The following is a 25,315-nucleotide window of genomic DNA, read 5'->3' on the forward strand; positions in this document are numbered from 1 at the left end:
GCCTGGGTGGCTCTGTTGGTTAAGCATCTGCCTTTGGCTCGGGTCACAATCCCAGGGTCCTGGGATCAAATCCCTCATCAGGGTCCCTGCTCAGTGGGGAGCCTACTTCTCCCTCTCCCTCTGCCCCTCCCTCTGCTCATTCTCTCTCTCTCAAATAAATAAAATAAAATCTTTTAAAAAATAGTACATATCACAAAATTTGACTGTGTTAATAAGACCAGACTTTTAAAGTAAGTAGCCCAGAGCTTCACACGTGGCAAGTGGTCAGGGAGGATATTAGCTATTAATATTGGCATTATTATTATTATTAAATAAATTGTATTCCAGAACAGTGTCAGGTGCATCTGTGTGTCAGTGTGGCCTGAGACTCGGCATCCTGACCACATCATGTTCTGGGAACTGTAAAGCTGAGGACCAGATCTCTGCCCTAATCAAGGGCAGCAGGAGCCAGCAGCCTGGGCCGCATGCCTTCCAGCCCCTCCCTCGGCACCTGGCACAAGCAGACCCCAAAAATGAAACATGGATTCAGTCTCCACTGGTTTCAGGAACATTATACCCTGCCCCCCAGCCACTCAGAGGAAAGGTCATCCTCTCCCTGCCTCCCAGCCTCCCTCGGGCACACAAGACAGAACTGCTCCCTCCAGTTTTCCGGTATATAGTTTGACAGGTCTACAGTTTTTCTCTGTCTCTTTTTTTTATAATATCCAAGACCACCTGAGCCTGCGGGATGACCTCAATGATAACTGTCTCTGAGCCCCTACCCAATTCTGCCACTTCTTTTTTTTTGTTTGTTTGTTTTTGTTTTTGTTTTTGTTTTAAAGATTTTATTTATTTATTTGACAGAGACAGAGACAGCCAGCGAGAGAGGGAACACAAGCAGGGGGAGTGGGAGAGGAAGAAGCAGGCTCATAGCGGAGGAGCCTGACGTGGGGCTCGATCCCAGACGCCGGGATCACGCCCTGAGCCGAAGGCAGACGCTTAACCGCTGTGCCACGCAGGCGCCCCCCAATTCTGCTACTTCTGCTAAGCTCCCAAGCCCCATCCTCTCCCCATGTTTCCCAAAGCGCGCTCTTGTGGCTATGGTGACTCTTGCAATATCCAGCAACTTGTTCCTCCATGCAGAATGACCCTTTCAGTCCTCAGCTGTAACCCCCAGAGCTCAGCGCTTCTGCTCTCACCAAGTTGGAGAATGCCTTTTATCAAGTGATCATAGCTCCTTTTAGCCTCTGTCTTCCTCAAATCTCTCTGCAAATACCAAATGTCATTGAACTTGATGAAAAGTAGCAGAAGATGTGTCTCATTCCTCTGAGTGAAGGTCTGAAAGATGAATAGGTGTTCATTACAGAGTTGGTGGAGCAAAGGCGGGGCTTGGGGTTTCCCAAGCAGCACGAGCAACGGCATGCACTTTTGCATCTTGCAGTCGGACTGTGTCTTGTGTTCGCCAGGGCAAGGCACCCAGGGCCCCAGCAGTGCTCCTAGCTCTCAGACGGTGTTTCAGAGACGAACAGAAGGCCACAGTCAGCTAGGTGGATGTCAGCAACTGCAGTGTCTTATCGTTTCTTAAAATGCAGGACACATACATCCAAATTATGTGTGGGTCACAGAGTTGCAGATTTGTGGGTCCCTGGCTGGATAACTGAACTAGAATTTGCTAACTAGATTCCCTCTAGGTGAATCGTATGCAGTCTTATGAACTAAGCCAGAGCAGTTAACTTCAACCTTGTTGTGCCCTTACCCTGTAAGAAATACATTCTACACTGTAACTTAATACACAAGTATATACAATATACGCACAGTAATAGTTTTCTACTCTATTCTAGTTAATTTTTTTAAAAGCCAATTGCAACTCATTAAACTCACTCCACAACTCATTACACTTTGAAAGACTCTGGAGAGGGAGCAGGGTGGTGATTGCTGATATTGTAAAAAAAGTAAGGAATGGCTAGGCCTTCAAAGGCACTGCTAAATTAAGGAGTTCAGCCTTATGCTCTAAGTCATGAGAAGTCATTCATTTCATTAATAAATAGAGGCAGATCAACAAACACAAGTCCTGCCCTGTGGAAATTACAGTCTCCTGGTGGGGGGAGGGGATTAGAAGGGGAGGAGACAAATAAATTATCTACGAACAGTAAGGACTGGAGAAGACTTCTAAGCAGGGGGAACAGCACACGGAACAGCAGAAGGGTGAGCAGAAACACTTAGAGAATTGAAAGCGGTTCAGTAAGGAACGGTTTCAGACTGAATAGCTATTCCAGTCCTTTCTCTTGGAGGGGAGAGAAGTTACCAGCCACCTTATCTTAAAGGAAATTACTATGATTACGTTTATAAAATAGGAGATATCCTTCAAAATATGAGATAACATGAACGTAAGTACAAGGCAGAAGACTGGACCAGACTTCCCACGTCTCAAGGGCTTGAAGAGATGGTCCTCCTAGAAACACCAGAGCAGCCTGACTGGGGAGCCTGCCCTCATGGGGTAGGGAGTTGGTACAGCTGTGAAGCAATGTCTCAGGCACATGATAGCTTAACAGGTTTATTGAGGTGTAATTTACATGCCATAAAATTCACTCATGTCCCCACCATCCAATTGTAGAACATATTCCATCACCTCAAAAAGAGCCCACATGCCTACGTGCAATCACTCTCTGTTTTCATCACCAGCCCCAGCCAACCACTAAGCCACTTTCTGTCTCTACGGATTTGCCTTTTTGGACATTTCATATAAATAGACTCATACAATATGTGACCGTTTGCACTGCCTTCTTCAACTTAGCACAGCGTCCGCATCGTAGCACGCATCAGCACTTCACTCCTTCTTACTGAGGGCTAGTATCCCATTGTACTCCACCATATTTTGTTTACCTCTTCATCGGTGGATAGACACTTGAGTTGTCTCCACTTTTGGCTGTGATGAACATTCAGGTTACAAGTTTTTGCCTGGACATATGTTTGCATGTCTCCTGGGAAGATAATTCAGAAGTGAAATTGCTGAGTCATAGAGTAAACTTATATTTAACTTTTTCAGAAAGAGCCAAACTGTTTTCCAAAGTGGCTTAACCATTTTATAATCCCCACCAGCAAAGTATGAGTGTCAGGGTATCCACATTCTCAGGGATATTTTAAAATCACATTTACATTTATGATGGCATGAAGCAGAGTCTGAATACAGTTTTCACTAGCCGTTCTGGGAACCGTGAGGTTCACATGGCCTTGTAATTTATTCGCATTCCAAATTTCACTGAAAGTAGAAAAGAAATGATCAGAGATGTTCATTTGAACCAAGTTTGAAATCACTTCGCATTGACATGCAATATCAAACAAACGGTCACAGAAAACTGGACCAAACTATTTGTCGAAAGGGAGTTATCAAGGAACCAAGCATGACAAACGAGAATGGACTTTGCACACTAAACAGAGTCTCCGCAGGGACAAAATCCTAATTGTGAATCCTGCAAACAAGCAGCAACTTACAGAAGGCAGGAACTCAGAAAGAAGGTCAGCAAACTATTTCTTTAAATCTGATGCAACTTGCCTTGGATCAGGTGATAAGCTACGAAGTAGAGACCCTGCTTCCAGAAAAGAAAAGAAACAGACCTGGCCTCAAGGGGACAGAGAACACTCACAGTAATGCCCGTGCTGCTTTGTAAACCCCAAGCACCTTTTACAAACACACTCACAAATTAAAGGAGGGGGTGGTCACCCGGAGAACCAGCAAGAGCTTTGGTTCAGAGACGAGAGGGACACGAAGCTCTCAAACCTCTGCCATTTGTATTTTCCAATCTAGAAAACAAACCCTCTGTCTGGGGCTCGGATCTCTGTGCCTCTCACATTTTACTTGAAGTGTCATAGATATTTCACTGAAGGAGTACAACCCCCTCTCTTCACAAAGAGGCTTCCACCTTGGGAGGGACCCTTTTTGTTCTTAGGGATGAAGACCTATGAGGACCTACGCTAATTACCTGCTAGCACTCTTTCTGGGGCCATCAGTTAAGGGGAGATTTAGGTACCCAGCTGGTCAGGTTCCAAGAGATTTCCCCTGCTAATTTTCAGTCACTCAAGGAAAACAAAGGAGTAACTAAGATTGAGTTACCATGATTTTAAAGAAACAGTGTTCCTCCTCCCCTTCTCTCCCGAAACCCCCCCAAAATGTGTAAACTTCTGTATTTCACACTTTTACATCTGTTCTTCTCCCAAAATAAAAGCTGTTTATATTCAAGAAATTATGACTACAATACCAGTGTGAGTTACATCTTTAAAATACTCACGGAGAGAACATACCTATTGTTCTGACCAAAGTGCGTGTGCAATGTTCCTTCCCAGGGTAGCATCTGGGTATTAAGCTCCGGAGGAGCACAGTAGGGCTCTTCTTTATTTGCATGAAAAGAAAACCCAGTTCTCTCTGACTGGTGCTAGAGCTACCAGTTTAAAGAAAAGAAAACAGACGGGTGCCATTTTGAGAACAGCAAGCACTTGGCTTTGACCTTATCAACCATACTTGAGTAGGACACCAGCACCAGAACCATCCATCTGAGCCCAGTGGCCTCTAAGAGAGTCAGTCTTATAAGTTCAACTGGAAAACGGCAGCACACCCAAACTCACAGGACCCGTTCACCCATGCAGATGGCTGCAAAGAAGCCATGTCAAATTCATAGTTTCCTGGGCCTAAGATACCACCACTACAGGAAAAAAAGCTGTCCCGAACTTGGTCCCAGGAAGAACCTTTTGAGTGACATAGAGAGTCACTGGAGAGTAACACCATCTACAGAGTAGCTAACATTCCTGTTTAAAATGCTTGCACAGTTCATTGACACTTTAATGAGATTAAGATCTCTTCTGAGAAAGTGGGATCTGTCCCCCCAGCTGCACATTACAAAAACTGAATCATCTTTAACTAGGTATTTTTGATACCCAGTCTAATGATGACTATCTCACATCTCTTTTTCCCTTTAAAACAGGCCTTCTAAGAGGGGGGGTCTTTGAATTCAGTTTTTCGAAAGCATCTTCCCAGCAGAAAGTATGAAATAAAACTTTGATGCATACTCCTTTTCAAGTTGTATACAGAGTTACCTTAACAACCCCAAGTGAAAAACCACCCAATATAAGCAGTGTGTTTGTCTAAGAACTACAGATTAAAATAACGATGTGGGACATCTTGGTAGCTAGGTAAGAGATGTTTACGATTGTTGTCACAAGGAAAGTCATCCTTTAACCTCTTGCCTAGATTCCAAAAGTCCATTTCATTTTTTGTTTCACAAAGTAAACAACTCAAAGATTTCAGGCTTCAAACAAAAGTAGAGCTGAAAGAGCTGTGAATATGGATCCCTTTTTCAGCTTCTAGGCAAATACCAGCATCTCCTGGGGCTTCTAACTGAATCCCTACAGGTCCATAGGGAAAAACAGGAAATTAGCATCAAAAAGATGCATCTTCTTGGTCATGGGGGTGGGGTTTCTGCCCCCTGAATTAAACTTGCTAAAACAAAAAAAAAAAGGCAATGCAAAAAACAGCCCAGGATTACGTTTGCAGGTAAAGTATCCCCCTTTCTTACAAACAATTCAAATGCATGTATCAGTGTGAAATTTTCAATTCCATATTCCTAAAAGTATGCACCTTCCACAATTTGAAGCCATACGCCTTACGAAAAAGTTGCAGTTCCCTTATATAAATAAATCACTATTTTCTACTCTGCAACATTTTCAGGCATACTCAAATTTCTGTGGATATGCTGTGTTTTTCCAAAACAACCTGTATTTAGTAAGTCATTCTTACAATTATTTCTTTAACATATGCTTCTCCCCATTTATTAGGCACCAAGATTCACGAGGACAATGTTCACACGTGTCTTCTTCACCAAATCCTCAGCATCTAGCACGATGCTAGGCACACAGTAGATGTTTCATTAGTATTTTTTGAATGAATTAATAAACCAGCATGAAAGAAACGAGAAAAAAAAAAACTGTATTTTAAAAATTTAGGCCAGTGATTCCAAAACTCTGAAGTACATCAAAATTACCTGGAAGGCTTCTTAATGCACAGGTTACTTGACCCCATCCCCAGTCTCTGATTCAGTAGGTCAGTGAAGCTGGACCTAAGAGATGAGCTACTGTTCCAGAGATCTCACTTTGAGAACCACTGTCTAGGCAGTCAACCTGTCAACCAGCTCTTAGAAAAATCACAATGCACAGGATAACATTTACTAAAAATCTACCAACTGCAGACTCCTGCACTTCCTACTGAGTAAGCCACGCAGGTCCTTGCTCCAAACTCTATCGAAATTGCCAACACAGGACATACGTGCAAGGGGACGATACCCAGACACATGTCCAAACAGCAAGAAGTCATTAGTACATTCGAAGTAAAGATGTTTCATTTCTCCAGTGCATTTCTTTATGATGTACCCTACTGTGCGATTTAATCTATTTTTCTCAGATGGAAATTACCAAACCGCAATGCACAGCCGTTCTTCCTTGCACAACCCCACTTCATTTCACTTACTAACGGGAGTTTCATCTGAGGCCAGGGCACGAAATGCAGCAAGGAGGCCCATTTTGAGGCTTATTGATGTTGTTTGTATTTTAGTGTCTGTAAGGACCAGAGCAATGATCAACACTTAGTCCTTAATGATCAGAAAATAAGCAGAGGCATTAATAAGGAACAGATTTAATCTAAACCTGTCACCAGGTTTAACAAAAGGATACACAAAACCAATCTAACAGAATCCCAAGCTGTAACTTTAATCATTGCATAGGTTTTTAAAGAATAGCTAGCACTAACTTTCAAATTTATATATTTCTCATGACCCTGTTCTGAATTTAAGTGCATTTATATACAGATTATAATCAGAGAGAGTATTTAATTAGATAATGTTTGCAAGTACTTTGAAGATATTAAGTGCTCTATAAATGTTAAATATTATTATTATTATTATTATTTAAATACAGTTTGCAATTACTGCTTACAACCTATTCCACCCACCACACTGCTATAATTTGATTACAGGCAGCTAAAAAAAATTTAAAAAACAAAACCAAAAAAAAAAAACAAACAAACAAACCCTAGAAGTAGAAATGATGAAACAATGTCCATGTGAAGTTCTGGATTTCTACCCTAGGCATAAATAATTTATAGGCATTTTAAATGGAGGGTTTGGGTATAAAAACTAATAAAGCAAGGCAGTTGGCCTCCACAAAACAGACAACGCCAAAGGTATGTCAGTTTTAATAGTTTCTTACTTATAAGCCTGGTGGAAAACAGACTGTGGTCCAGAATGCAAGGCCCTTTACCCTTCTGGCTGCCAGCTGCATCTTCCATTTTCTCCACTGTAATCTTAAAATATCTATAATCATTTCAAAAAAGGTACAACTCAAGATTTTGACTTTAATCATTATCTGACAGATAAAGGCTTGAACATGGCCTCTGCTATAACATATCTTCTGGCTCATCTTGCTAGCTTCTGCAATAATCACAAATTCAGTGGGCTCCAATTCTTAAAAAATGGAAACCTTTGAGCCCAATTCCACATGTCTTCCAAACACACCTGTCAGGTGATTTTCCAAAGAGAATGACAGAGTGAAGGTAAACTTGCCTTACACCCAGTGTACAAAGAAGTCACTGCTAATCCCCGAACAGTTCATATTTTATGTTTTTACATTTTTAAGGCAAGAAAAAGAACAATTAACATATCCTAAACTGACCACGGTTATTTAAAAAACAAAACCATAAGGAAATAACACTCGAACACCATAAGTTCATCAAAGAGAGCTTGTGCCCAAAAGAAAACCTTCTGGGAAATCTGTGAACTTTAGGGAGATACTATATCAGATAATTCTGACGTCCTGACAAGGTCTACGGGGCAAATAATGGCCATGTGAGTCACTATTGGCAGTGGCTTTGGGGCAGGTCAGTTGTAAGTGCAGCCATTTCATAGCTCTATGACTTTTAGTAAATTAACTGATTTTTCTAAGCCTTGTATGTTCACCTATAAATGATATACACTTACCTCACAGGAAATTTAGAGGAAATCTGACAGTATCAAGAGCTTTAGAGGTCATTTACACACTTTCATCATAAACTGCACTTCTAAGAAGTTATTCTAAGGACACAGCGACGTATACAAAGGCTGTACGTTTACTGACACACTAGTTACAAGGCTTGTGTAACAACACCAAAGCTTCATCAATACGAACTGGTTACATATAGTATGATTCATCCCCACAATAAAATGCTAAGCAGTCATTAAAAACATATGATTAGAAATTTGAACCCTGACTGAATACTTGAAGAAATTTTAAATTATATACTAATTTTGAAGCCTGATAATAGTATTGTGGTTATGTATTTTTAAGAGTGTTTATCTTTTTAGAGATGCATACTGGAATATTTACAAAAGAAATGATATGATGCTTGAAAGTAATATGGGGGAGGAAGCAGAGGGAGGTGTAGGTAAAACACAACTGGGCATGAATGGATCGTTGTTAAGCTGGGGGCTCATTCTACTATTCTATTTTACATATCAGTTTTATTCAGATTAAATTCACACTTCATAAAATTCACCCTTTTGAAGTGAACAAGTGATTTTCAGTATGTTCACAGAGCTGAGCAACCATCACCACTGCCTAATTTTAAGACATTAGCAGTGATTTTCCACCGCCCCTCAAGCTCTAGAAAACCACTAATCCCCTTTTCTTCTCTAAAGATTTGCCTATTTGGGGCGTTTCATATAAATGGAGTCCTATAACATGCAGCCTTCTGTGTGTGGCTTCTCTCTCCTACCATATTGCTCGTCCATATCATCACGTGTATCAGCACTTTATTGATGAATGATATTCCACTGGATGGATACACCACATTCCATTTATTCACTCATCAGTTGGTGGGCATTTGGGTTATTTCCACTTTTTGGCTAGGATGACTGGTAATGCTACGAACATTTGTATATGTTTTCAGTTCTCTTGGGTACATACCTAGGACTGGAACTGCTGGGTCACATGTAACTCTTATTATTTAACATTTTGAGGAACTGCCAAGCTGTTTTACAAAGTGGCCATACCACTTGACATTCCCACCAGCAATGTATAAGCATTCCAATATTCCTTCTGCTGTTAAATAAGTTTAAAATTCCCCATGACAAAGAATTTTTTTAAATTATGTTATAGAAAAAGATAAACAGCATGCAAAAAGGGTGACTATTAAGTTTAAAAAACAGGTTGTAGGGCACCTGGCTGACTCAGTAGAGTAGGGGACTTTTGATCTTGAGGTCATGAGTTTGAGCCCCACATTGGGTGCAGAGTTTACTTTATAAATAAATAAATAAGCAAACAAAAGCGGCAAACAACTGAAAACACATTTTCGAAAAAAAAAGGTTGCAGATAATATATAAAATATGATCTTAATTTTTACATCTATCTAGTTAGCGGGGCACCTGGGTGGTGCAGTCTGTTGGGTGTCCAACTCTTGTCTGAGCTTAAGTTGTCATCTAAGGGTTGTGAGATTGAGCCCCGCCTTGGCTCCACACTCAGCACAGAGTCTGCTTTGGGGTTCTCTCTCCCTCTCCCTCTCTCCCCACCCCCCGCCCCACACATGCTCTCTCTCTCAAACAAATAAATAAATCTTTAGGGGGGAAAAAGGCTATCTAGTTAGCTATGCATAGAAAAAACGTACTAAACCATATACCAAAAGGAGTCCCGCATCCCCAAAGGTCATCCTGGTGGCTGGTGGCGAGCACTAAGAAAATCAAATATAGGCGCTGCCTTCATGAAGTTTACTGTCTAGTAGTGAATATGATCCAGGATAGAAAGTTCTTTTTTAAAAAAGATTTTTATTTATTTATTTGAGAGGGAAAGAGCTCGAGTGGGGTGAGGCACAGAGGGAGAAGCAGACTCTCCTCTGAGCAGGGAGCCCGAGGCGGGGCTCGATCCTGGAACTCCCGGATCATGACCTGAGCCAAAGGCAGACCCTTAACCGACTGAGTCACCCAGGCGTCCCCCAGGATAGAAAGTCTGAGTGTGAGGTCAGTTCTGAAAGGGTGTACAAATGGGATGGATAACTACCACCTGAGAGAAATGAGGGACAATTCTGTGGAAAGGGTGGCATGTGAATGCTTCGGTTAGGCTAGTCGGTACAGAAAAGGAGTATGAGGTAGGGCACCCCCTAAAGAGCAACCACGGGGAAAAGGAAGCTGTTCTCTGTGGCAGGAGTGAAGGACGGGGCGTCAGCACTGCAGCACGTGGCGGGAGGCCCGGCTGAATTACAGCGGCCTCGCTGCTGGGCTGAGGAGTTCTGTCTTTGGTCTGTAGAGGGTGAGGAGGAGTCAGGGAAGGCCGTGAATAAGAAATCCGGAGAGCAAAAACATGCTGCCTGAAGAGCAATGCGGCTGCAGGGACGAGTGCAGGGAGACTAGTCGGGAGAAGGCTGGTGGCAGAGACAGGAGGCAAGTCTTGTCACTGCACTGCTTGGAGGGAGGCATGGAGCGGAAGGCCTCATGCAAGAGACAGTAAGGAAGGCCGTGTAAGATTGGGGTGAAATAAAATGTGTTTTGAGAATTTCCAGGCACCCCTAGAGACAACTGGAGAACAGCCTGGGCGTGTAAAAAGCAGAGAGCGAATCATCTTTCTCTAGAGGGAAATAAGCTTCCAACCAGAATGAAAGAAATTACAAGCGGAATTCATCCAACGTTTTCTATTTAAGTCCTCCCTCTCTCTCCTCTAGGAACCTTATATTTATATGAGCAGAATAACATTTCATTCAAAAAATATCACCCAGATTTTCTTGGAATTCTCAGCACACTGCTAGTTCAGGCCCTGTTCTCAGACAGCTACTTCCCCCACAAAAATGGAAGAACCAATTTGACATAAAAGTGTGTTTCAGACACAAGTTATCCCAAATTCTCTCAGAAACACAGACTCAGAGGCTGGGGGTGCTCAGCTGGGCATGGCAGCCATGATCCAGTCACAGTAGCTCAAAGCCGGGTGGATGTTAGAACCATACCCCTGAAGGAAGGAATGGCATAGAACGAGAAGGGCATGGATGACGTGTACCGGTGCAGACACACAGAAACACAGAAAGAAGATTCAAAATTACAAGATTTCAAAGAGCCTTACAGGTAAGGCGGCAGGCAGTGTGATATTTTCGTGAAGGAAAAATGCTGGGTATTCTTTCATCAACAAAATATTCTATGACCTCCTGAGTTGACAATTATGCAAACTTATATTCGCTTTTTGTACTAAGATTACTCCAGTTAATAATGGATATTGAAAATGATTATGTATCTTTCTCTGATATTCTGACTGATAAGTACCACTACACACTGTTTTATTACGAGGCAATGTCATGGCAAAGACACCTGTTTAATGTCTCTAAAAAACAACAAATATATCTAATTTAAAAGCTGCTCTGCTATTATCGTTTTAAGACACTCTCATCTTACCAATTCTTGCAAATCTACTAAATTCTCACCTAAGACCAAATTAAATTAAGTGCACTAGGGCAAGAAATTAATAATGTTTTAAGATTTCTTTAACCCCCCTGAGATCTCTGGCCAGAGGTTTTAAATATGGGACTAGTATTGTATCATTTCAGGTGCCCACTCTCCTCCCCAGTCCACAAACTTTGAAAAGGCATAGGCATAATAAATGTGGTTTTATTTAAATAATGGTTAATCCATGAGGGGGGAAAGTTTAAAAGAGAGAGAGAGAGAAGAAAAAAAGAAGAAAGTTTTAATGAATAATGCTGATACCTGATACTGGTTTAGAAATACACTAGGGGCGCCTGGCTCTAGATCTCGGGGTTGTGATTTTAAGACCCATGTTGGGTGTAGAGATTACTTAAAAATAAAATCTTTAAAAAAAAAAAAAAGTAATGAATGCTGACACTGGGGCAAAGGTCAACCGAGGGTTGGCAGAGAAACATACAAGGTCATGTTGACACATAAAAAGGAAAAGGTACTATTAGAAAGATGCAGGACTTTCTGTTATGTTTTTCTCTGGATCATTTTCAATTAGGTGAAATCACTGGGATCAAATGGTAGAATCAAAATTTCCATAAAATCCTATTTAATCATGGAATAGTGTATGTGTGCAGTGCTCTACAGTTTTCACAGCATTGCCATAAACACTGATTGGTGAAGTCAGCACATGAGGAAGGCAAGCAGTTGAGATCATTCCCATTTTTAAATGCATTATGGTTACATGACTTACCCAGAGTCACAGAACTACCAAAACACGCACACAGAACCCAGTGCTCAGTCCACTCCATTCACTTACTCACTAACGCAGAGCTAACTGCAATCACAGACTCAAAGACGGGCAGGACCTAACCTCCAGCCTCATGGAGCCTACGGTTTATTAAGGAAGCAGAAAATAATCCCCACACCATTTATAACAAGGACGAAAAGTGCGGCAGGAAAGATGTGTGCAAGTCTTCCAGAGGAGATCAGTTCTTAAATCTAGGTCTTAAGAGACAAAGAAATAGCTGGGCCTCGAAGGCAATGAGGGGTAGGGGAAAAGAAAGCAGAGGTCATCTCATTCCGTTCAAATAGAAAACTGAGTGCGAGTCCTGGCAGAAACATAGTGTATGAAGTCAGCAGCAGCCAATCTTGGCCTTGAACACCTTCCTCTGTGGGCCAAACTAAGGACAGCCAAGGTGCTCAGGCTCAGATATATGCTAATCTCCAAAAAGCTTTCTGGGCTGATCTCACCTCATATGTAATAAAGCATCCGGGTGGCAAATTTCATTTCTTTTAATACTGTGATGTCTTGAAGAGAGAATGACTCAAGCCTTGAGTTTGAATGAGTAGATTGTTTTCTGTAGCCTATGTATGTATACACACATTTCATACGCCCACATGGATAGTTTATAACCATAACACTATATACGAGTATCCACATAGATTATGCAAAACATACATAGAACTCTATAAACCTCACATGCAGAGACATCTGAATAGTGCGCGTGTCTAGACTGACCCCATGGGACAAACTCAGATGGAGATGGGTTACTGAGAGAGGGTACTATGCAGGACAACCATCTGTCCTAGATGATTCAGACAGTCATTTGCCAACAGAGGAAAAATTGAGGGGGGGTTGAACGAGATGAATTCCACCTTAATGCTCCATGGTTTTACATATGACGAGCTTACACGCATGAAGCAGTTTCTCTATTCTCGATAAATACAATTCCATGACTCTGGTGAAATAATTTCTCTCTGCCATTTTTTTGTGCTCAGGCAGAAAATGTATTATTGATTTCTGATTCAGCCACAGACAGTGTGACTTAGAGAAAAGAGCACTGAATGAGAAGTCAGGAAACCTAGATTTTCTTCCCAAACCACCCTTTTCACCTCCCTCGCTCCCACCCCAGAGGAGACAGGGCTGTGTGACCTTGGACAATGACTATACCTCTCTGGGCTTCAGTTTAGTATTAAAGGAAAGGAGTAGCTAAGTGTTCTCCAATTCCCTTCCAGCTCTAAATCTATGAAATCATCCCCCTCCCCCAACACTTAGTTTATCTCCAGAGCTCTAAAAATCAGGACTAATAAAAAGGGACTCAGATCATCTCTTTTCTAACCAAAGAAGATCCTGTTTTATCTTACTTTCTAAAACCATCCAAATCTTGCATAATTTAAATGATCAGTACTGTCACTGGTTGCTCTGGTCTAAATTATGCATTGTTGCTATTTGGGGAAAATTTAGACTGGGTCCAGTCTGGGATCACTGGCTGAGAACAATAAGCCCCCAAAGTGAGAAGGATAAAGGCCTCTCCAGACAGGATCCGCTTTTAATGCCTTGAGCTCAGGGTTTACAAAAAGAGCATTGATTGTGTACATTAAAGAGCCACAGAGACAGCAAGGGACTGGTTAAGGCTGCAGCAAATTCTCCTAGATGCCACTGACCTTGGCTGCATTTCAGGGGTCACGAGGTTCTCAGCAGGCGGGCTTTCCTGAGGGGTTAGGAACAAATGAGACCTCTGATCTAGATAAACCCACCTCTCCTAATTTGGGAAGGCAGAGAGACATTATCTGCCCTCTGGTTTGTGGAGATCACCTAGGTGGCCTGTGGACTCAACAGCCGGCCTGCACACCTCATCCCCTACAAGACTGGTCGTACCCCCCAGCAGCCGGGATGCATTTGTCTCCACATCTGCATTTAAGTCTTTCAGCCAGCAGTTCCCATCTCTAGAGCTGGCCTCAGCCCTCCCTCTTTCCACACCTCCTGCAGGCAGAAATACAGAGGCAAAGCACCAAACCCAGGCCACAAAGAGCGATTTCAGTGAAGCCTGCAAAGATATCTTTTCAAAATACAGATCTCTGGAGCACAGGCCTCCCGTGTGTGAATCACACTCCAGGCAGGCCGGTGAGCCCTCGTGGTTGCTCACAAGCCTGCAGGCTCTGTGCTCCCTATCTCAGAAAACCTTCCCCAGGAAAAAAGCCCACAAGGGACACCTCCGACCAAGCCCAACTTAAAAATCGCATCTGAGCGCTTTCCATTAGAGGAGCAACGTCGAGATTCTAGCTCAGGAAAACCACAAGCCTTGCCCATTGTTCAGACTCTTTCCCCCTACCCCCCACCCCACCCCCTCCCGGGGTTTTGCCACTTTCCTCTACCCTGTAGTCTGGGCCATCCATCCACCTGATTAACCCGCTGGCAGCAACTCCCAGCGCTGAAAGTAGGGCAAATGAACACACAGAGTCTGTAAGGCAGGAAACCACAGACTTAGCCAAAGCACCCACCCTGCTACCAGCCCCCACCCCCAGCTGCCCAGGGGGCAGCGGGTTCTGAATGTGGCATTTCTGCGCCAGGGAAATAGACAGCTTACTGTAATATCACATGAATGAGCTTTTGCTGCCCAACTATCAAAAAAGCCATTTCAAATGGCATCTGTGTTCTTTCTCAACCCCGGGGCTGCCTTGCAGAAACCTCACCTCTTGGAAGGATTAAGAAGAGGAGGGGAAGTTAAAAAGAGGAGGCTATGTAAGGAGAGAGGATTAATGAGACTAAAGAAAAAGTACCACTTTGACGGTAAAGGTAGCTTTAAAATAACGGTGGAGAATGAGGCAATGTCAGGCGAAGTAATGAAGATTCAGGTCTATAATCCCAAGATTTGGCATCGGTCTAACAATGTATGCCTCAGGAGGGCGTGTGAACTTCCCAGCTTCACCCATCCTGCGTGTCTGTGTTGAGAGCCACCATCAATTCGGTCTCACCGACCCTCCATGCTTCAAGTAGATATGTGGTTGCCTTTTTTTTTATTTTATTTTTTTTATTCTTGGTTCAGGAGAGGAAGAAGCCATCCTTAAGTTGGCATCCAATCCTTCTCAGACCCCCGCTGCTGCCGCCACCCCCACCCCTCACCCCCTTTTCGGCAGGCAGCATCTAATTAAAATGGCAAGAAAGCTCTGCCCCCTTCCCCGAAAGTGTGTTGGGAGTCGGGGGTGGGGGTGGGGAGTCGTCGAGGCTACACTGGGATTCCTGGGATTCAGATCTCAAAACAACAGCAAAATGGATTCTATAGCGGGGATGTCTTAGTCAATACAATGAAAAGGCGTCCGAGGCAATTCACGTGAAGGTAAACGCAGACCAGGGGGGCTGGAGGGAAGTAGATGCTCTCTACAAAGGACTGGCCACAGACACAGAGTGAACACGCACACACACACACGGGAGTTCCGGTCTGACTGGGGAAAAGCAGAGAACACATCCTTTCACCTGCTTAAGTTCAGCCATAAAACTGAAACGTCAGAGGCACCAAGTCAGAAAGCCCAGGCAGGGCTAAGTTAAACCATAAATAAAGGTGAGTGGCGACTGGCACTGAGGGAGCGCCGAGAGCGAGTCGCGGCGCGGAAGGTGGAAAGGGGGTAGAGGAGGCAGTTGCCATCTACAAGACCAGCACTGCAACAGCTGCCCCCTTGCAGCGGCACGTTCGGCTTCGTGGGGACAGTCAGGCTCACCATGTCATCTTGCAGGTAGCTGGAAAAAAGTGAGTGGCCAGTGCCTTTATTCACGCTGCTGTTATTCTTTTTACAAAGAGGGACGGTGGGGTCTCGCGCCTTGGCACAAGATGACCGTCCGGGGCGTGTGTGCACACCACATACACACACACACGAGCATTGCATTTCATTTTTAAGGCTCTTACACTGGTCTAAGATGAAACTGGCACAAGCTCCCCTGGTTCTCGGGGGAGTCCTGGCCACAACCGAAGGAGGACACATACCGCACAGCCCTTGCGTGGAGGCTTAGCCCAGAGCAACCTCAGCAGACCCCGAAGCAAAACCAGAAGCCAGGTTCCCTCCGCGTCGCGATTCGCCTCTACCCACCAGTTCCGGCCCCCCGTTCACGCACTGAGCCCATTCACCCCGACCCAAAACCCCTGGAAAGAAATCAGAAAACATATTCTGCTCACCCTCAGAGCCGAGAGATCGATTTCATCCAGGCTGCGAGCCGGGGAGTCGCTCGCCATGTCTACTTCTTCGCGGGAGAAATGGTCCAAAACCACCCTGAAGCTTCTCTCTTGGAAATTCCACCTCGGTCTATTTTACTCGCGTCCTCATGCGGGTGTCGCGCCAGAGGCCCCGGGCCCAGCCTCCCCCGCCCACCCCGGCCCCACAGCACCCGATCCCGAACCTCCGCTCTTCGGTCCGCGGGGTCCGGGAGCCCAACCTGCGCGGATCTCCAAGCCCGGAGCCGCGGTGCGTGTGGGCTGCGCGCCCTGCTCAGCTAAGGGCGCTGGGGCTGCGTGGGTGTATTTAAATGGGACATGCTTCTTTGCTTGTGCGTGGATGGCGGCTGCATTGGCTGTTATAATGAGACACATCAACTCCTCCACTCTGCTGGGGGGGTGGGGGTGGAGAACCACACAGAACTGTCTATCACCGCTTCCTGGGAGGAGTAAAGAAGGGGGGGGAGGCGGAGGAGGCGTGGTCTCCGACTGGGGAGAGGCCGAGCTTCCTGACCCGGTCCCTCTGCACCAGCCTGGATGGGGGAGGGGCGTACACCCTTTCCGCCCCGGCTTTTGCAGGCTAATCTGGCTGGATGTGAAAAGCTGTTCCTGAACCCTGCCGTGCTTATCGTAGGGGCAAAGGAGCTTTATTTGTGTGTGTCCAATTCGTGCACTGCAGCACAATGGCTCTCAATCGCATCAGGGCGGTTTTCGGCAGGGTTCACTGCTCTAGCGCTGAACAAATCCAGAGGGGAGAAAAAAAAGAGTGACGGCCTCCCTCCCCCATTAATTATTTGTGGGGCTGGAGTAACACGGGCTGGTGCAACCGGTGCATATAAGGACTTGTGTGCAGGGAAGGGGATCCGCCTCCAGGCGCGGAACGAATGGGGGAGAAGCGCACTCGCACCCTGCGCTCCAGCGATTTGCTTCGGCGGCGGGGTCTGTCCGGCAGCGACCCCCGGAATCCCGGAAGGCGGGTCTCGAGTGCCGGTCACTCGCCGGTCAGGGGCTGGGAAGGTTTGCCAGAAGCGGGAAGACGGAGATCTGAGTTCCCTGTTGGCATCGCCACACCCAGGACCTGCCCCTACCGCAATTCCCCACGGAAACGCCCGAATTGAAACGAGAAGCTTTTTCTCTGGGTGCAAGAGCTTGAATGCTTCAGGTAATTCCGAAGGCAACACCGGGTAAGGCAGCACACACCGCCTCCGGACCCTGCGTTTTCCTTCCAGGCAGCATTTCCGCCGCTGACCTACTCATACTGATGGAGAAAGTTTGGCTGGTGGGTAAAATGTAACATAACAAAATGCACGGCGTGAGAGCGATCTCACTCCACCCGCTTTCTCATTTAAAGGTTGAACGTTTACAGTCGTAAACATGACATTCCGTAATCAAAAGTATGAAGTCACTTCCCCCAGCCCCCCGCACAGCCCTTCCCCTCTGGCTTTGACCACGCGAAATACATAGGAAGAAACGTTAAAATTGAACTTTCCCCCAAATACAGCAGTAGTTTTGAAAGCATTATCTGCACCTCTGTTAATATGAGAATTTACATCTGGCCAAGTGCAGTGAGAGCTTTTGAATCCTGTGGTGTGAATGTCAGTTTCAGAATAAGACTTTTGAATGAATGAACGGAAGTCAATGCAGTTAGCTCATCATGACTGCAGACACTGAAGACTTTTAAACAGCATTCGCTACGCGCTGTATTTTTGTTGTTGTTGTTGTTGTTGTTAATATTACTGTCCTTATTTATATGCACAGGGGAACATGAAACTGGAAAATGTTCCAACATCCCATTGACCACACAGTTGTTTAGGAGCTTTTGCTCTTAAAACGCCAAACGTTAAAATGTGTTATATTGAGAACGCTCGATTTGATCTCTCATTTTCTAATGAAATCATCCAGCCTAACTAAGGTGCAGTAAACCACCAAGTAATGTAGAAATGACATAAAAAAACCTGTCATTTCTCATCACGGTCCTTATTTTTCCCTTCCCTGTCCTTTTTTTACCCTTAATCTAGATGACAAAGTAATGTATAGTCTCAGTGTTGAAAGAAATCATTAAGATCAGGTATTTAGATCTATGAACGTAACTATTTTAAAACTCCAAACATATGAAAAATGAGATAAACATTTTTTTCACGGACAATCTTTTATACCCCAGATTTTATCTGAAACATCCTTTCTTCCCACCTTAATAAGCTGTTCAGGCCATGATGATGCTGTGATACTGGCACTAAATTCTACCGTCGGATTTAGAATTGGAAGGCTATATGTTAAATACAGTGATGGGTACTAATTGGGGGAGGGCTTTGTAGAGGCTGACTGGATGAGCAGAGTCAAGTGGAGGCGGCGTTGGGTGGGTGGGGGGGGGCAGTGATGGATGCAGGAAATACCATAAAAGGAGAGATTACAATAGCCAAGGCACCTTCAGCTAGGAAGGGAAGGAGCAAACTTCAAGCTGTTTGTGCTGGAGGGAGGTAATAGTGGTGACTGGACTGAGAAGGAAAGCAAAGTTCAGCTTCTCATGTCTCATTAAGGAACGTGAACATTATCCTTTTGGTCAAGTGTGTATCAAATTTCAGCCATTTCAATACAAACTCCTCTAATTTTTTGTCATGTCTCTGAACCTCCCATACTATTATCTACTTAATATTTTTCTTTAAATCGACACTTTGCTTTTTTTCTTATTTGATTTGAAAGGAAACAGGGGTGCCTGGGTGGCGCAGTCGTTTGGGCATCTGACTCTTGATTTTGGCTCAGGTCATGATCTCAGAGTAATGAGATGAGCCCCACTTTCGGATCAGCACTGGGTGTGGAGCCTGCTTAAGATTCTCACTCCCTCTCTCTCTCTCTCCTGTCCATTCCCCTCCTCCCCATCCACTGGAACGGATGCACCCTCTCTCTCAAGTAAATAAATAAATAAATCACTACTGTAAATGGAAAGGTAGCAACACTTGCTAAAAAAATAGAAGGAAGCCATCAAAATAAATATAATGGGAAATAAAGCAATATTATTTAATTCTAGCTATGGCTGCCTGCTCCAGGCTTCTAGCCTGAGGCCTGCTATTCCTTTGTTAAAAGAGAAATAGGCAAATGCCAGAAAAGGCATTCAAAATTTGACCAGAGCTAGATTTTTCTCTTGGTGTAATCTGAAGGATTAAAAGAATGTCTATCATTTATGTGCAATTTGAAATCCTGTAAGACAGTACAAAATGCGGTTTCTGTCTATAAACATATAATGTATATGTTTATAAAACATAGATATGTTTATAAACATGTATAAAAAGCATGGACACAGGCAGGAAGGACACAGTTCAACTTCAGGATAGTCAGAAGGGTGGAAGGGGAATGGAGTGAGAAGGTACCAAGGAGGCTCCAACAATGGTATCTAATTTATTTAAAAAAAAAAAAGACCTTAAGCAAATATTGCTAAATATTTGGAATTCTGAAATCTGGATGATTACTAATTAGTACTTATTCTATTGTTCTCTGTATCTTTCTGTATATTTGAAATATTTTTATATTTTAAAAATGTTTCTAAAAAAGAGGGAATCCCAAAGGGGGTTAGATTCCCTCTGTTAGATTCGATGTCATTTAATGTCATATCCATGCTCCAACTAAAATAAACACTGTGGAAATCAGTAACACAGCTTCTCCAGCTTCTAAAAGCACACTCTGTACATCTCCTATCACCACAAATCCCTAGATATAACAGGAAATATTTTTTTAAAAATTCATTAGAGTTCTGGAAGACAAAAAAGGGAGCATCGGTGGTCCAGCAATTCAGAGGACTTCCTGGATTACATAAAGCAAGGTAGGATTTGATTGCCAGTGGATCTGTAAACCAAAACTGTACAGGGTACGACCAGGGTGAGAGCTGGAGAGGCTTCAAGTTCAGAGGCAACAGTTACAAGGAACAGGCAATTTCATTATGGTAAGCAACTCAAGAATGGCATTAATCCATTCATTCCATAAATACAGAAATCATTTACTCTGTGCAAGGCACAATGCTAGGTCCTGGAGATTTGCTTTCACAGAGGCAAATAATCAAATTGTAAATAAATGATCCATAACTAAGATTATGTTAGGTGGCGACAAATGATATGACAAAAATCAAGCACGATAATGAGAATCAGCAGGTGGACATGTCCACCCCAACACAGACAGATGCTCTCTGTAAGTACAGGGGCTTGGGTCAAGGAGACAGGGTATCATCACCAGGGGCTGCTGACCAGTGGCCAGGAGAAAGGAGACTACACACACACACGCACGCGCACATGCACAGACACACACAGCAGGTGAAGTACCTGCCTCCCCTGCCCTGCAGGACAGTCTGTGCTGCTCCCCTTCCCGCTGCAGTCCACAGAGCAAACACCCAGAATTAGAATCAGCACCGCAAGGGTTCCTGGGTGCCTCGGGCGGTTAAGCATCTCACCCTTGGTTTCCGCTCAGGTCATGATCTCAGGGTCATGGGATCCAGCCTTGAGTTGTGCTCCCCACTCAGTGGGGAGTCCGCTTGGGTTTCTCTCTCCCTCTCCTTCTGCCCCTCCCCCTACTCATGCTCTCTCTCCAATAAACAAATAAACAAATAAATAAATAAAATCTTTTAGAGTGAGCACCACAGATAGGCAAATGAGACTTTCAGACAACCCACCAATTGTTCCTAAAAAGCTATTACTATGAAAGAGGGGAACCAACTGCAATCAATAGATTGAGCACCCAAAGTTATTGTTCATAGACCAAAAAGAAGTTTTATAACATATCTATACATATATGTTATAAATATATATATATATGTTATAAAAACATTATATTTTATCCTCAAAAAAATAATATAGGATCTTACATTCATAAAACAACCAAGTTATTATGAAAACAAACCAGTTAGATGAATAATTAATATATCTATTGAAATTTTTAAAATGAATGTATAGGGGCACCTGGGTGGCTCAGTCAGCTGAGCATGTACCTTCAGCTCAGGTCATGATCCTGGGGTCCTGGGATCAAGTCTCGTTATGGGCTCCCTGCTCAGGATCAAATCCCAAACCAGGATTTGATCTTTTTTTTTTTTTTAATAAATTAGATACCATTGTTGGAGCCTCCTTGGTACCTTCTCATTCCATTCCCCTTCCACCCTTCTGACTATCCTGAAGTTGAACTGTGTCCTTCCTGCCTGTGTCCATGCTTTTTACACATGTTTTATAAACGTATCTATGGTTTATAAACATATACATTATATGTTTATAGACAGAAACAGCATATTGTACTGTCTTACAGGATTTCAAATTGCACATAAATGATAGACATTCTTTTAATCCTTCAGATTACACCAAAAGAAAAATCTCACTTTGGTCAAATTTTGAATGCCTTTTCTGGCATTTGCCTATCCTCCAGTTCTCTACCCAACTGCTCAGCGGGGAGCCTGCTTCTCCCTCTCCCTCTGCCCCACCCACCTCTCATGCTTGTGCTCTCGCTCTCTCTCTCAAATAAATAAATAAATAATCTTTAAATAAAATAAAATGAATGTATAGATTGAACAATAGTAATACTATGCTGCAGCTACTCCTCTAAGCATTCATGCATTAACATATTTAATCTTTACAATCTTCTAAAGTAGGCAATAATATTAGCATATTCATTTTACATATGAGTAAACTGAAGACATGAAAGTTTAATTAACTTACTCACGGCAACACAGTAATATAAATGGCTGAACCAGGATTTGAACTCAGGCTTTTAATCACCATGCTATACTGACTCAAGCTGAACCAAAAGGTGAATTAATAAGCTAGAAGATTGGGCCCAGTTTTATCCCAAATTGCAGAAGAAAGGATAGATAAAGCAATGAGCAAAAATTTAAGTAATTTGGAGAATAAATCAAAGTTCCAACATTCATCTGATATCCATCTAGAGAATGGACAGAAGGGAATACTCAAAGAAATAATAGAAAATGTATCTTCAGGCCGCCTGGGTGGCTCAGTCAGTTCAGTGTCTGCCTTTGGCTTGGGTCATGATCTCAGGGTCCTGGGATTGAGTCCCACATCGGGCTCTCTCCTCAGCAGGGAGTCTGCTTCTCCCTCTCACTCTCCCTTTGTGCTCTCCCTCCCTCTCTCTCTCTCTCAAATAAATAAATAAATAAAATGTTAAAAACAAGAAAAAAGAAAAGAAAAGAAAATTTATCTTCAGGCTAAAAGCTCCCATTCAGTGCATAAGTAAAAAATACTAGACTTGAACACATCATGATGGAATTTCAGAACATCAAGGATAAGGAAATTCTAACCAGCTCACCTGTTTTTCATCAGCAACAATGGATGCTGGGACAAATCACTCTAATATATGGGATAATGGGATAATGGGACAAACTATTCTAATGTAGAATTCTCTACCGAACTAAATTAGCATTTAAGAAAGTACGAAATAATCACATATTTTCAGAGACCTAGGGATTCAAATGGTTGGTTATTTCTTAAATCATTATTGGAAAATGTATTCCACCAAAGAGAAAAGTGAATCCAAGAAGAAAATGTGTGATACAAAAGACAATGGGAAGCAAAGATAGCAAACCCTGTGCATGACTCATACAAAGTCATTCTCTTTCTTCCTTACTAACAAAACTCTGATTTTGAGAATTTATCCTCCGTGTATTGAAAGAAGATGAGTTCTCCCTAGTACCAGAGGGAGACAATATTAACTGGTCTAAAATCATCATATAATTTTCTATTCTTTGTCCTAGTGACTGCTTTAGGCACAGACATATCTTGCAACACTGACTTAAGGGAAGTGAAGAGAAGTCTGGTGGGGTTATAAAATGGTTATAAAAATGGTTTTCCTCTTTGAAAACTGAAAAAAGAAAAGGGACCAAAGAGAAGAGAAGAGGGCCAGGAACAGCTTTCTGCCTGTGGTAACCATTCTCGAAGATGGATTCCAATAAACCTCAGCTCCTGGTATTTACACCCTTGTGTAGGGCCCTCTAACTTGGAATACAGAGGACTGCCAAAGCTAGGTAAGAAGAGGCATTTCAGCTTTTACTTTGCTCTCTTGGTTCACAGCTCCAGCACCAGGGTTCTCAACCTCAACACTATTAACACTTTGGGTCTGATAACTTGTTGCAGGAAGGCTACCCTGTACAGTGTAGGATGTTTAACCGCATTCCTGGTCTCTACCCACTAGCTGCCAATAACCCCTTCCCAGTTATGACAACCCAAAATATCTCCAGACATTGCTAGATGTCCCCTGGCAGGCAAGATCATTCCCAGTCAAGAACCACAGCAGTAAGGGGAGCCAGTCATTATATCCCATGGACATTTCATGCATCTTGCCAGCCTCGTAAGTGAGCTGCCCAGCCCAGTCGAGCCTTCAGATGACTGCAAGTCCAGTGGGCTCTGACTGCAATTTCATGAGAGACCCTGAGCTATGACACTTCAATCAAGCTGCTCTCAAATCCCTGACCCACAGAAACCATGAGAGATCATAAAGTTTACTGTTCTTTTAAGCCACTTGATTTGCTACACCGTAGTAGGTAACAAGTGCATTGTCTTCAGATGCGGGTATGTGTGGATATAATTGCTAGAGCTATAGCAGCTGTCTTCCTACAGGTCACGATGAGCTTGGGAACGAGAGCAAAAGACGAAAGGTATCTAGGTCCCTAATAACGTCATTAGATTTGTCACTAAATTAACTAATCCAGGAACAAGATGTCTGACCTTCTTGTTATGTGACATAATACGTTTTTCTCAATTTGTTTAAGCCACCTTTAGTTGGGTATTCTGTTCTTTGTAACCAAACACTTCTTGTTACAGAAAATAAAAATTAAAACTTTTCATTGTCTTTATCATTGCTGATTCATAGAGTAAAAATGAAATAATGATAACCTATAACTAAAATCATCTTATCATGAGGGTAAAAGGAAGGGAGAGAGAGAAAACCATGTGAAGATTTTTTTCTTATTTGGGGATGTATTTATATACAATCTCTAAACATACACAGAAAAATGTAAGTCAATTATGCATGATAAATATAAGGGTCACCATACAGGCAAATATAAATTGGATGTTTAAGAGGCACCTGAGTGGCTCGGTCGGTTAAGCGTCTGCCTTTGGCTCAGGTCATGATCTCAGGGTCCTGGGATAGAGCCCCGTATCAGTCTGTCTGCTCAGCGGGGAGTCTGCCTCTGCCTCTCCCTCTCCCTCTCCCTCTCCCTCTGCTCTTCCCCCCCCCAACTCCCCACCAACTCATACTCACTCTCTCTCTCTCAAATAAATAAAATCTTTTTTTTTGAAAAGCCAATAAATCAGATATTTAAGTTACAAACTAGTTGAGTGGGGGGAAAAAATGGAACAAGGGCAGCTTGACAAATTTAATAAAATGAAGAAGAAAGAAAATATAAACCATTGAGATTAAATAGTGTTAAAGGCGTGTTTTCAGAGTGGCGGGCCTACACAGTATCCATTCTGCTTTTGTATACTATGATGGGTAGACTGATAGCACCCCAAAGATATCTATGTTCCAGTCCCCAGAACCTACTAATATGTCATCTTAGATGGCAAGAGGAACTTTGTGGCTGTGATTAAGTTAAGGAATTTAAGATGAGAAGATTAGTCTAAATTTTCAAGATGAGTCCAGTGTAATAACAAGGGCGCCTAAAAATGAAAGAAGAAGGCAGAAAAGCAGTCATAGTTAGATGAAGATGTGCCATGGAAGAAAGTCACAGAGAAATGCCACATTATTACCTTTGAAAATGAAGGAAGGGGCCATAAGCCAAGGACTGCTGACACCTATAGATACTGTAAAGGCAAAAACAAAAACAAACAAAAAACAGATTCTCCCCTAGAGCCTCCAGAAAGGGATGCAGACACCTTAATTTTAGCCCTGTGAGACCCATTTTGGATT

The 25,315-nt window shown here is 43.1% G+C and overlaps 1 protein-coding gene across 9 annotated transcripts in view; it reads right to left on the reverse strand.

The window, feature by feature from the left end:
* Window positions 1-25,315, reverse strand: part of TNIK (TRAF2 and NCK interacting kinase) — a 475,440-nt gene that overhangs the window by 356,204 nt on the left and 93,921 nt on the right. For 2 of the 9 annotated variants that reach the window (XM_048214770.2, XM_044384113.3), the window contains exon 1: window positions 16,391-21,168. The exons of 6 other annotated variants lie outside the window; for them this stretch is intronic. In XM_048214770.2, coding sequence (XP_048070727.1) covers window positions 16,391-16,447 — 57 coding nt within the window. In that variant the 5' untranslated portion in view covers window positions 16,448-21,168. Of the gene's footprint in view, window positions 1-16,390; window positions 21,169-25,315 lie in introns of those variants that run through there. One more of the 9 variants, XM_048214769.2, reaches the window with a different exon arrangement.

The sequence above is a fragment of the Ursus arctos genome, unplaced genomic scaffold (genome assembly GCF_023065955.2).
Source record: "Ursus arctos isolate Adak ecotype North America unplaced genomic scaffold, UrsArc2.0 scaffold_4, whole genome shotgun sequence".
Taxonomy (NCBI): Eukaryota; Metazoa; Chordata; class Mammalia; order Carnivora; family Ursidae; genus Ursus; species Ursus arctos.